Raw genomic sequence first — 12,390 nt, forward strand, 5'->3', positions numbered from 1 at the left:
TGACATGTGGGCATTCGCCTCGTACACATATGGCTGACTGCATGATATCTGCCCAACAGTCATCAGAGTTGATCTGCTGGATGAATCAATCGCTTGTCCTTTGGCTACATTTTTTTACACGATTGTCATCCGATACGGCGAAACTTGACATTTGTCGGACATTTCACACAACATTTGTTGAGCATGTGTACAAAGCTTTAGAATGCTGAAGCTGATTTAATAGTTATTTCTAGAAATTACTTTAGCCATTAATTCAACCAGACATGTCTCATCCTTGCCTGCTGATATTAAACTAAGAAGCGTGGTAATAGTATGTAGCAAGGGTACACTATGCAATACAGATTTTCTTTTTTTTTTTGGTGAAGGAAGTGTCCTATTTACTTGGCAGGGCGTATCTCTTGTTAAACTCTTATTTACTGCATTTTTGTAGAACTTCTAAATATTTAGTATTCTATTTACGTTACATTTTTGTCGTAACAGAGATATCCAGTTGTCATGTCAACCTACCTCGGAGTTCTGGGTCGTGTCGTCCTGCAAAACAAAAACTGTTTTTCTTCGCTGCTAAATCAGATTGCACAGGAATGCCACCAAGAGGTCAGTAATGGGGGAAAATGCAGTTTGTCACTTGTAGATATTATAACTCGCTGCTTGTTATGGCTATTTTTACAGACTGCACACTGTGCTTGATTGATTTGTCGATCTACAGAAATGTTTCCTAGAAACAGGTATTTTCAAAAAGACCTTTTGTTAGAGGTAGTCGGAATATTAACACAGTGTGCGAAGAGCTTTGGCAGACTAGTATGGCTGTACTATAAACAAGTTCCTATATATAAGATGGCTAGGACCCTAGTAGGCTGATTCTACTTAAAGGAGCACTACGGTGAAAACCTGTAAAATGGAAAATTATCTCTACCTATCCGTCATGCTACGAGCCTGAACATTTTCAAACGTACCCTCAAGACACACCTATTCAGACACGTTTATCATTTTATATACGGTAGCTAGAATTCTACTAATCCCTTTGTCTAACCCATCCTGGTAGACATACAAGATGAGATGACCAGGCTGTGGCCACAAAGCCTCTGATGACGTGAGTGCGCAAAACAATTGTCGGGCGGGCCCATGCTGCCCCACAGCCTGGTCATCTATCTCATCTGGAACGGTCTACCTATTTTTAAGGGACTTTATGTACTGCATTGACAGCACGTAACAAGTAATACAATAAAGCGGTTATAGTGATTGGAACAGTACCGAACGGTTTTCTCTCTCTTTGAAAGCATGTGATTTGTTTGATCAGGTGATAGATTTGCAGAGCTCTGATTTGATGTGATCACATCCTGTTTAGCACATGATCATGACTAGCAAATCAGAGACTTGCATGTTTATCACCTTTTTTTTTTGTACACAGCAGAGAAAGGCAGCACTACTCAGGACAAACTGCAATTAAATGATTAGCTGCATGAGGGTGCCGTGCCTACTAATAGACAACATGCACACCTTGCATTCAAATCAGATGCAGCAAATTACCATAGCTGGAGGATGTTGGTTTCCATAATAGTTGCATGCAAATTATCAAGTAACTGGGAGGGAGAAGGCGCCCCAAAAATAGGTGGTGGTGGAGGAACAGTATATCTATATTATGTGACTAAAAATAGCAAAAGATATAAATCATAAAAATGGCTTACCTCAGAGGAAGGGGCAAAGCCAATTTCATACAAAAAGTTTTATTACTCATCAGACACTAACAATGATAACGCGTTTCACGGAACACAGTCCGCTTCCTCAGATCAAATACAAAGCAGTGTCTTTATACTGTAGACAGTAAGTTCAGAGCGCCAAAACCTAAAAGTTTTGCTTTGAAATTGGCTTTGCCCCTTACTTTGAGGCAAACCATTTTTATTATTTATATTTTTTGCTATTTTAAGTCACATAATACAGATATACCATTCATCCACCACCACCTATTTTTTGGGGCGCCTTCTCCCTCCCAGTTATGTCACAGCCCCTCAGCTGCTTTGGGGGGTTAGTCTAGTGTTTAATTTCCGAACTATTGCTTTTTGTCTGGAGCGCGACCCACATATCTGATGACTAAAGAACCTGAGTGAGGACAGGATTTCCTCACCTGCCTTCATACTATGGTTGCTAGTCGTGCAACCCACACTTGTGTGAGTATTCTTTTGCTCTTTAAGATTACATGTTCAGCACTTGACATTCTACACCATAAGGGGCTCCTGGTGTCTATGTGGTTTTTCTTGACTCCCTAGGAAATCTGTTGAATCCCTTGGGGTAACATACATCCTCTTTTCCAAATTATCAAGTACTAGAACCTCCCACCACGATTAGGTCATCCTCTGCAGGAGGGGCCCTACCTCTAACTGAAATAAAAACATGGATTTGTATAACCTGGGTGCGACTAGCATATTTATCACTTGACCAAACTGATCACATGCTTCTCCATGAGATCTCCTAGACATGACCATCTCTAATCTTGGCTTCACAGCAGTAAAAAATGAGAATGATTTTTAGATCCAGAACTAGCTCATCAATACAGACAGAGCTGCAGAGAGTAAACATTCATTTGTAACAATTTACATTGTCTTTGGTTAAAATAAAAATCTATTTTTAGGGTGAATTCTTTGAATTGATAAAACAATACCTTCACTTTAATAGCACAGTGAGCTTCCTCCGTTGCTCAGTAACTCCATACCTTACAGCTGTGCTAGCTTAAGAAGGAATATATCCTTTTAGAACCGTGCAAATCTCTAGAGAAGTTCAGGTAATGAGGTTGGAATTTCTGGTTTACATGACAAATGGTCTGATCCAGGTTTCTCATTTACACGGCAAGAGCAGACCTATAAGTGCAGCGTAGCATTTGGCCAAATGAGTTTTGTTCCTATCCAGTAATTACGAGGAGAAGAGCCTCTGGGCTGTGTTAGAACACACTTGTACCTATTTTACAAGGAATTACTGCCAGAATAATTACACCATCGCTGCACTCATCGCAAGCAGGGCTGATCAGGTGAAAACTATTTCTCCTGCTTGTTTATTGTAAGGATGACCCAGGAGTCCCGGCAGCGAATCACTGGACTCTGGGGAGAGTTTTGTTTCACTCTCAATAGTTTTTCTTTTTTTGTTATCTGCAGGCTGACCAGATACTTGGGAATGTGATTGAAATGTGGGTGGATCGCATGGATAACATCACACAAGCAGAGAGAAGGAAGCTTTCTGCACTCGCTGTCATTTCCTTGCTGCCCTCTGCTAACAGGTGAGAAATTCGACGTATTTTTTTTTGTTTATGGCACAAGTGAATGGGAGAAGGTAGTAATAAGGATCCTTTTCTGTGAGGCCATGGTACACTCTATGAGTTGGCAGCGCATGCTCTGCTCAGCTAGTAAATGCCTCGGGATTCTATCCACAAGTCATGGAAAGTTAGAAAAGTTTCTGATCTTATGGTGTGTGTATGTATATATACACACACACACATATATATATATATATATATATATATATATATATATATATATATATATATTGGGATGCAAAAGTTTGGGCAACCTTGTTAATTGTCGTGAATTTCCTGTATAAATCATTGGTTGTTACGATAATATATATGTCAGTTAAAAATATCCTATAGGATACACACACAGTGATGTTTGAAAAGTGAAATAAAGTTTATTGGATTTACAGAAAGTGCGCAATAACTGTTTAAATAAAATTAGGCAGGTGCATAAATTTGTCATTTTATTGATTCCAAAACCTTTAGACTAATTATTGGAACTCAAATTGGCTTGGTAAGCTCAGTGACTCCTGACCTACATACACAGGTTAATCCAATTATGAGAAAGAGTATTTAAGGGGGTCCATTCTAAGTTTCCCTCCTTTTTTAATTTTCTCTAAAGAGTAGCAACATGGGGGTCTCAAAACAACTCTCAAATGACCTGAAGACAAAGATTGTTCACCATCATGGTTTAGGGGAAGGGTACAGAAAGCTGTCTCAGAGATTTCAGCTGTCTACTTCCACAGTTAGGAACATATTGAGGAAATGGAAGACCACTGTCTCAGTTCAAGTTAAGGCTCAAAGTGGCAGACCAAGAAAAATCTCGGATAGACAGAAGCGACGAATGGTGAGAACAGTCAGTCAACCCACAGACCAGCACCAAATACCTACAACATCATCTTGCTGCAGATGGAGTCACTGTGCATCGTTCAAACATTCAGCACACTTTACAGATGCTGTATGCGAGAGTGATGCAGAGGAAGCCCACAGCAAGAAAAACACCTACTACCTACAGTAAAATATGGTGGTGGTTCCATCATGCTGTGGGGCTGTGTGGCCAGTGCAGGGACTGGAAATCTTGTCAAAGTTGAGGGACTCATAGATTCCACTCAGTATCAGAAGATTCTGGAGACCAATGTCCAGGAATCAGTAAAAAAGCTGAAGCTGCGCCGAGGCTGGATCTTTCTTCAAGACAATGACCCTAAACACTGCACAAAATCCACTAAGGCATTCATGCAGAGGAACAAGCGCAATGTTCTGGAATGGCCATCTCAGTCCCCAGACCTGAATATAATTGAAAGTTTGTGGTGTGAGTTAAAGCGGACCCAAACCAAACATTTTTTTAATTCAAAATATTTAGTTGCACCACTCTGACACATACAAAGATAAATAAACACTCCTTCAAGCCTATGAGCATTTCAGTGCATAATTTTCACCCTTCTCTTTTCATAACTAGAGTTATACAGGTGGCAGCCATTAGTAATTCCTCGTTTGCTGGACACCATCTACTCCACCAGTTTGCCGGATTCTGTCCTGGCAATATGAAGGGAAGAGAGGAGTTCCTCCAATAAATGTAAAATATTTTGTATTTGTCATCATGCAGCTGAAAAAAGCTGCTATTTATAATTATAATTTAGATAATAGATTTTATTTCTGAAATCTTGTATTTTCAATTTGGTTCCACTTTAAAGAGAGCTGTCCATGCTCGGAAGCCATCAAACCTGAATGAGAGATGTTATGTAAAGAGGAATGGTCCAAACTACCTTCAACCAGAATCCAGACTCTCATTGGAACACCTACAGGAAGCGTTTAGAGGCTGTAATTTCTGCAAAAGAAGGATCTACTAAATAATGATTTCATTTGTTTGTGGCGCCTAAATTTATGCAGCTACCTACAGTGATGTGAAAAACTATTTGCCCCCTTCCTGATTTCTTATTCCTTTGCATGTTTGTCACACTTAAATGTTTCTGCTCATCAAAAACCATTATCTATTAGTCAAAGATAACATAATTGAACACAAAATGCAGTTTTAAATGATGGCTTTTATTTAGTGAGAAAAAAAACTCAAAACCTACATGGCCCTGTGTGAAAAAGAAATTGCCCCCTGAACCTAATAACTGGTTGGGCCACCCTTAGCAGCAATAACTGCAATCAAGTGTTTGCCAAAACTTGCAACAAGTCTTTTACAGCGCTCTGGAGGAATTTTGGCCCACTCATCTTTGCAGAATTGTTGTAATTCAGCTTTATTTGATGGTTTTCTAGCATGAACTGCCTTTTTAAGGTCATGCCACAACATCTCAATAGGATTCAGGTCAGGACTTTGACTAGTCCACTCCAAAGTCTTCATTTTGTTTTTCTTCAGCCATTCAGAGGTGGATTTGCTGGTGTGTTTTGGGTCATTGTCCTGCTGCAGCACCCAAGATTGCTTCAGCTTGAGTTGACGAACAGATGGCCGGACATTCTCCTTCAGGATTTTTTGGTAGACAGTAGAATTCATGGTCCCATCTATCACAGCAAGCCTTCCAGGTCCTGAAGCAGCAAAACAACCCCAGACCATCACACTACCACCACCATATTTTACTGTTGGTATGATGTTCTTTTGCTGAAATGCTGTGTTACGTCTACGCCAGATGTAACGGGACACGTACCTTCCAAAAAGTTCAACTTTTGTCTCGTCGGTCCACAAGGTATTTTCCCAAAAGTCTTGGCAATCATTGAGATGTTTTTTAGCAAAATTGAGATGAGCCTTAATGTTCTTTTTGCTTAAAAGTGGTTTGCACCTCGGATATCTGCCATGCAGGCCATTTTTGCCCAGTCTCTTTTCTTATGGTGGAGTTGTGAACACTGACCTTAATTGAGGCAAGTGAGGCCTGCAGTTCTTTAGATGTTGTCCTGGGGTCTTTTGTGGCCTCTCGGATGAGTTTTCTCTGCGCTCTTGGGGTAATTTTAGTCGGCCGGCCACTCCTTGGAAGGTTCATCACTGTTCCATGTTTTTGCCATTTGTGGATAATGGCTCTCACTGTGGTTCGCTGGAGTCCCAAAGCTTTAGAAATGGCTTTATAACCTTTACCAGACTGATAGATCTCAATTACTTTTGTTCTCATTTGTTCCTGAATTTCTTTGGATCTTGGCATGATGTCTGGCTTTTGAGGTTCTTTTGGTCTACTTCTCTGTGTCAGATAGCCCCTATTTAAGTGATTTCTTGATTGAAACAGGTGTGGCAGTAATCAGGCCTGGGGGTGACTACAGAAATTGAACTCAGATGTGATAAACCACAGTTAAGTTATTTTTTAACAAGGGAGGCAATCACTTTTTCACACACGGCCATGTAGATTTGGAGTTTTTTTTCTCACTAAATAATAAAATCCATCATTTAAAACTGCATTTTGTGTTCAATTATGTTATCTTTGACTAATAGTTAACGGTTTTTGATGAGCAGAAACATTTAAGTGTGACAAACATGCAAAAGAATAAGAAATCAGGAAGGGGGCAAATAGTTTTTCACATCACTGTAATTTTGTTTAAACAATTATTGCACACTTTTTGTAAATCCAATAAACTTCATTTCACTTCTTAAATATTACTGTGTGATACCTATATGATATATTTAACTGACATTTTTTATCATAACAACCAACGATTTATAGAGGAAAATCATGACAATTAACAAGGTTGCCTAAACTTTCGCACCCCACTGTACATACACACCGTATTTGCTGCCGTGTAAGACTCTTCACAAAAATAAGATGCACCTAGTTTTAGAGAGCAAACACCAGGGGGAAAACATTATAAACTTGGTGCATCCATATTTCAGTAGTGTCTTGTAGATGTTCTCCCCCAATTTTTGTCATCCTGTGTCCCCGTGTGTCCTCCTCTGTCACCTTCTGTCCCCAGTGGGATTCCCTCCTTTCGCCCTAAGACTCAGGGACTTTTTCCTTTTTGGGGGGTAAAAAATGCATCTTATACAGAAGCAAATACGGTAGATATATTGTGTGCCTGTAAGCTAATATGTTAATTTCATTTTCTGTGCATCCCTGCTCTGTCAGCCGTTCTGAGTACTAAAGCTTTTTACATTTAGGCCTCAATTCACTAAACATTACCGCATTCTGTAATGCAGAAAACAGCTGATTTTACCGATCAAATTACCTTGATCGGTAACCTTGCCAAACTTTGCCAAATTTTAATTGTCTAAACCAGGGGTCTCAAACTCAATTTACCTGGGGGGGCCGCAGGAGGCAAAGTCAGGATGAGGCTGGGCCGCATAAGGAATTTCACAATCGCTGCGCATCGCCGCCTCTGCCCGTCCCTCTCACTCTTCATTCCCAGAAAGGGGCGGGGAGAGGAGGCGATCCGTGCGGCGATTGACGTCAGAAGGGGCAGAGCTGAAGCTGAAAGCTCTGCCCCTTCCAGGAAATGCCGGCAGATTGCCCCCCGGGCGATTTGGGGGCTCTGCAGCCCTCGTTTAGCGGCGGGGATGCGGTGGATTACTTGGGAGCACTGAAGCGAACTATAAGGAAGCTTTTGCCGGCGAGGGCCACAAAATATTGTATTGAGGGCCGCAAATGGCCCGCGCGCCGCGAGTTTGAAACCCCTGGTCTAAACCTATTACCACACTGAAAAGTAAAATTACTGACTAGTGAGGTAAATTATCAACTTGTGCGGCAAATACCTGAAGAAACGTCAAGGAATTTAAATTCATAAAGTTTCCAGCATTCGGTTGATCTTAATATGAGTCTTTGAAAAAATAAAAATAAATAAGAGATCCTTACCTAAGGAGAGAGAAGGCTCTGGGTCTGAATGAGCCTGCCCTTTCCCGGTGCTCTTGGTGCATCTCTGACTCCCCCGCTGCGGGGGACTTCGGAAGTCTTCGGGAGCAGAGTCCTCCCGAAAACAGGCGACTCAATATTGCGTACAGGCGAGTGCACAAGAGAAGGCACTGGCATATGCGCAGTATGGAGCGGCCCGTCTTCGGGAGCACTCAGGCTCCCTTGTAGACTTTCCAAAGTGACCTTCGCCAGCGCTGCACCGGGAGAGGAGGGAGAAGGCTTATTAGGACCCAGAGCCTTCCCTCTCCTTAGGTAAGTATCTTGCTTTTTTTTTTACCCCACGGTTCCCATTAACTTTAATCAAGTTAAAGTGTTTGGTATTTACCTCCAGCTCTGACCACAATCTCCATGCGCTAACATTGACAGATGTAGCAGATAGCTGCTCCACAGATCTCTTCACTCAAAACAACGTTGTGCCACAAGGTTTGAGGCTTGTCTCTGTGCTGTTTGGCATATTGCGGGATACTTTGCGGCATTTGCGTAGTAATAGATTTCTTCTGGCAACTCGACCATACAGCCTATCTTTTTTTCAAGGGCCTCCTTATTGTGCATCTTGAAACCACATTTTTTTCAGAAAGTCCTGTATTTCACCTAAAGTTATTTCTGGGGTTTTCCTTGCATCCCAAACAATTTTTCTGGCAGTTGTGGGTGAAATCTTAGTTGGACCACCTGAACGTAGTTTGGTTTGAACCTACTGAACCTAAATCTGTACTCTAAAATGCTTACAATAAAAAGCATACCATTCTATTCATTATGTTCTCCTGGGCCCCTCTGTGCTGTTTCTGCCACTCCCTGCTGCAATCCTGGCTTGTAATTGCCATTTTTATCCAGTGTTTACAAACAAAAAACATGGCTGCTAACCAGCATGTGATATGCTGAGAGGATCTTAGTCTGTGACTCATACAGAGCCTGCAGGGGGCGTGGAGAGGGTGTGTATAGCTTCTTTTCTATCACAAGCAGAGCAGCAAATTCCTGCCTGAGTGCCTGAACCCGACAAAGCCGTCAGATGAAAGAAGATAAGATTATATAACAGAGATAATACAGCCACTGTGCAACTAGGAAAGGCTGCAGTAAGACACACCACATTAGAACAGGTATAGGAACTTATAGGATAGAAGAAATAAGGTAGACAATGTTGTTACAGAGTCTCTTTAAAGGACTTACGAGGCCAAAATAGGGGAAAAAAGTGAATTACCTGCACAGCCTTTTACGGCCGCGCCCTCCGTGCCGATCCGCCGTGTCCCCCCGCTCGTTAGCCCCCCGGGCCAGCTCCCGACCCCTCTGCCCGGGTCGGGCTCCCATTCCTCTCCCAAAATGGCCGCTTGCTATGCCCGCGGCTGCGCAGTCCGCGTAGCCGCGAGTGCAGCTGCGCAGCTCTAGGGCCAACCTCCCCGATCCACGCTACGTAGCGTGGATCGGGGAGGTTGGCCCTAGAGCTGCGCAGTCCGCGTAGCCGCGGGCATAGCAAGCGGCCATTTTGGGAGGGGTTGGGAGCCGGCCCGCGGGGGCTAACGAGCGGGGGGACCCGGCGGATCGGCGCGGACAGCGTCCTCCATGCCGTAAAAGGCTGTGCAAGTAATTAACGTTTTCCCCCTATTTTGGCCTCGTAAGTCCTTTAATTAGAGTTTGAATGCTGCTGATTTTTAACTGGGTGGCCTGTAAGTCATTCCTGTGTGACTGTGGTGGGCATGTCAGAATGTCAGCTGTCCTGGGGCAGTTTTCATCTGAATTTTCTATATACTTTCTATGCACTTTTATGCACTAAATGTTATATCATACAAATTTAGAGCACACAACTTTTATTCCCCCCTTTTTCATTTAGTCTTTCACGAGCTAGGGTACTTAAATGTACAGTTTTGGCCAGAAGTTTTGGCAATGACGGAAACGTTGTGTTTTGCAAACTTTGCGGATTTAGCATTTTTATATTTACTTTTTTTTTTTTTTTTACATGTCTCTATGGTATACTGAAAAACATTGCATGTGTTTTAAATGATTTTATTGGCAAATACATCAAATTCATGCCAATAGGCAACATTTACAGCGTTGACCCTTCTTCATAGCTTTGCAGTTTGCTCTGGCATGTCAAAATTGGGTTCTGTGCCAATCCCTGACTGATGGTGATTTATTCTCGCCTTGGTTGTACTTGCCGTTAGTCACAATTTGTCGGCTTCTGCTTGTTTGGCTGCTTTTTTTTGAGAACATCCTACTGGCTACTCAATGGTATTATGATCTGATAAGCTTCCTGAATAGAGGTCCAAAAATTAAATTTACGGTAACTATATGATCTCCGAATCACTTTGTTGCCACGTTTCCCTTGCACCACAGTGCACCACCATGCTGGGAAAATACACAGATCGATACCAAATTGCACTTGGATTGTTGGAAGAAGTTGCTCTTGAAGGACTTATTCATGGCAGTCTTCTTGGTCAAAAATGTGAATGAGCCCACTCCATTGGGTGAGAAGCAACTCCACACACAGATTGTCTCGGGATGTTTTGCTGTTGGCACAACACAGGACACGTGGCAACATGCACCTTTTAAAGAGGTCCCAAAGACTCAAGAGGAGGATTAGTCAGAGAAAATAACTTTGCACCGGTCTTCTGCTGTCCAGTTCTCATACTTCCTGCAGAAAGAAGTGGCTTCTTTGTTGTCATTCTTGACACAATGCCATTATCCCATAGTCTGTCCATGCGGATGCACTCATACCCACCTCCTGCCAGTATTGAACAAGCTCTGTATTGATGACAACATGATTCTGTAGCTTAATCATCAGGAAGCGAAAGTCCTGGTGGTGAATGTCCTGAAGCCTTTTTGTTACTGCACTTGATACCGTTCACCTTGAAGTTGAAGTTGATAATCGTGTACATGGTTCTTTCAATTGTAATTTTCTTAGTGGCAATTTCCTTGCATGTGAGGCCATTTTGGTGTTGCTAACACAATAATACAGTTATATCTAGCACATCTGCCCCTCTTTTACAGCAATCGAACTGTCCTTATAATGCAGTCATAGTGATTTCAGCTGTAGTCTCTTCTGCCTTCACCTGTGCTGATGATATGATTGTACTGAAGTGAAGTTAGCTGATCATATTGTGCCATAGCCAAAATACAGTGAAAATTGTTTTTTTGTGATGAAGTTAACTCTATATTTTAATAATGGGGAGGGTGATCACATGTCTTTGTCTGCATGCTGTGCTCATGATTGTACAACATGTCCTCTCACCTTCAGGAATGGAGGTATGGGCATCTGTGTTAGAGTATCTAAGCCTGGGATCCAATGAATATTTTACTGATACCCCATGATGTGAAATGAAGCGAAGTGGTTTAGTTACAGAGTCATAGGTTCCAGTACAAATTTTACATTGCACACCCCTACCCCCTTTCCCCAGCACTTTATGTGTAATTCTCTCTTGATACTCATACTACTGACCACCTAATCTGGCTTTCCGAACACATTCATTATGTGAGAGGTGTAAGCAGAGGAAAAAGAATGATTTGTTAATGAGAACTATATTCAAAGCATTTACAAGAGAATGGGGATGATCACAAATATGCAAATTGTTCCGAGTTGATGCAAATGTAAGCACATTTGTATGCAAGTGTATGCAACTTGAAAATTGACCAATCAATTTAAACCTGGGTTTAAATTTATTAGTCCATTTTCAAACTGCATACATTTGCATTAAAAAATTGGATAGTTTCGGAAATATTTGCATCTCATTGATCATCCCTACAAGAGACTACAGCACCAATAAAGAGATTATGCATTAACTGGAGGAGGGGCACATTTCAGCCTTTGAGGTCCAAGGGCCCTGATACAGACTCAATCTCTGCATCCCCTACTCCTGCACAGGTGTCAGAACTCCAGGCCTGGAGGGCCAGGTCCATGCCAGTGTTTAGGATGAACTGAGAAAGAGAGGAATGTGTTCTATCTGATGGACCACACCTTTCCTGATTCAGACCCATCCATTAGTTTGAGCTGTATCAAAAATGTGTGAGGACCTCGGCCCTCGAAGGACAGGTTTGATATCCCTGTTCTACTGATACCCCACTAGTTAGTCTTCAGGTCTGAACCCACTTGTTCTATTTTAGTACAACAGAAAACCTAACTTATCTTCTTTAATGCTTTGCAGACTCGTTTTATTAGAGGGAGGATGTGGCGTTTGTATTAAGAATTCACACTTTGAATTCCCTTAACAGGACATTGCTTTGTGCTTGATGTCATGTTTGGCAACATCGTATATGGTCTTCGTGTATGCAAACAATGACTAAGATTGTCTTGGGATTGGG

The 12,390-nt window shown here is 41.9% G+C and overlaps 1 protein-coding gene across 2 annotated transcripts in view; it reads left to right on the plus strand.

The window, feature by feature from the left end:
- IPO11 (importin 11) overlaps positions 1-12,390 on the plus strand; it is a 604,534-nt gene that overhangs the window by 401,435 nt on the left and 190,709 nt on the right. For both annotated transcript variants that reach the window (XM_068249679.1, XM_068249671.1), the window contains exons 26-27: positions 481-594; positions 3,144-3,265. In XM_068249679.1, the coding sequence (XP_068105780.1) occupies positions 481-594; positions 3,144-3,265 (236 nt within the window). The remainder of the gene's footprint in view (positions 1-480; positions 595-3,143; positions 3,266-12,390) is intronic.

This window comes from Hyperolius riggenbachi, chromosome 1, assembly GCF_040937935.1.
Source record: "Hyperolius riggenbachi isolate aHypRig1 chromosome 1, aHypRig1.pri, whole genome shotgun sequence".
Taxonomy (NCBI): domain Eukaryota; kingdom Metazoa; phylum Chordata; class Amphibia; order Anura; family Hyperoliidae; genus Hyperolius; species Hyperolius riggenbachi.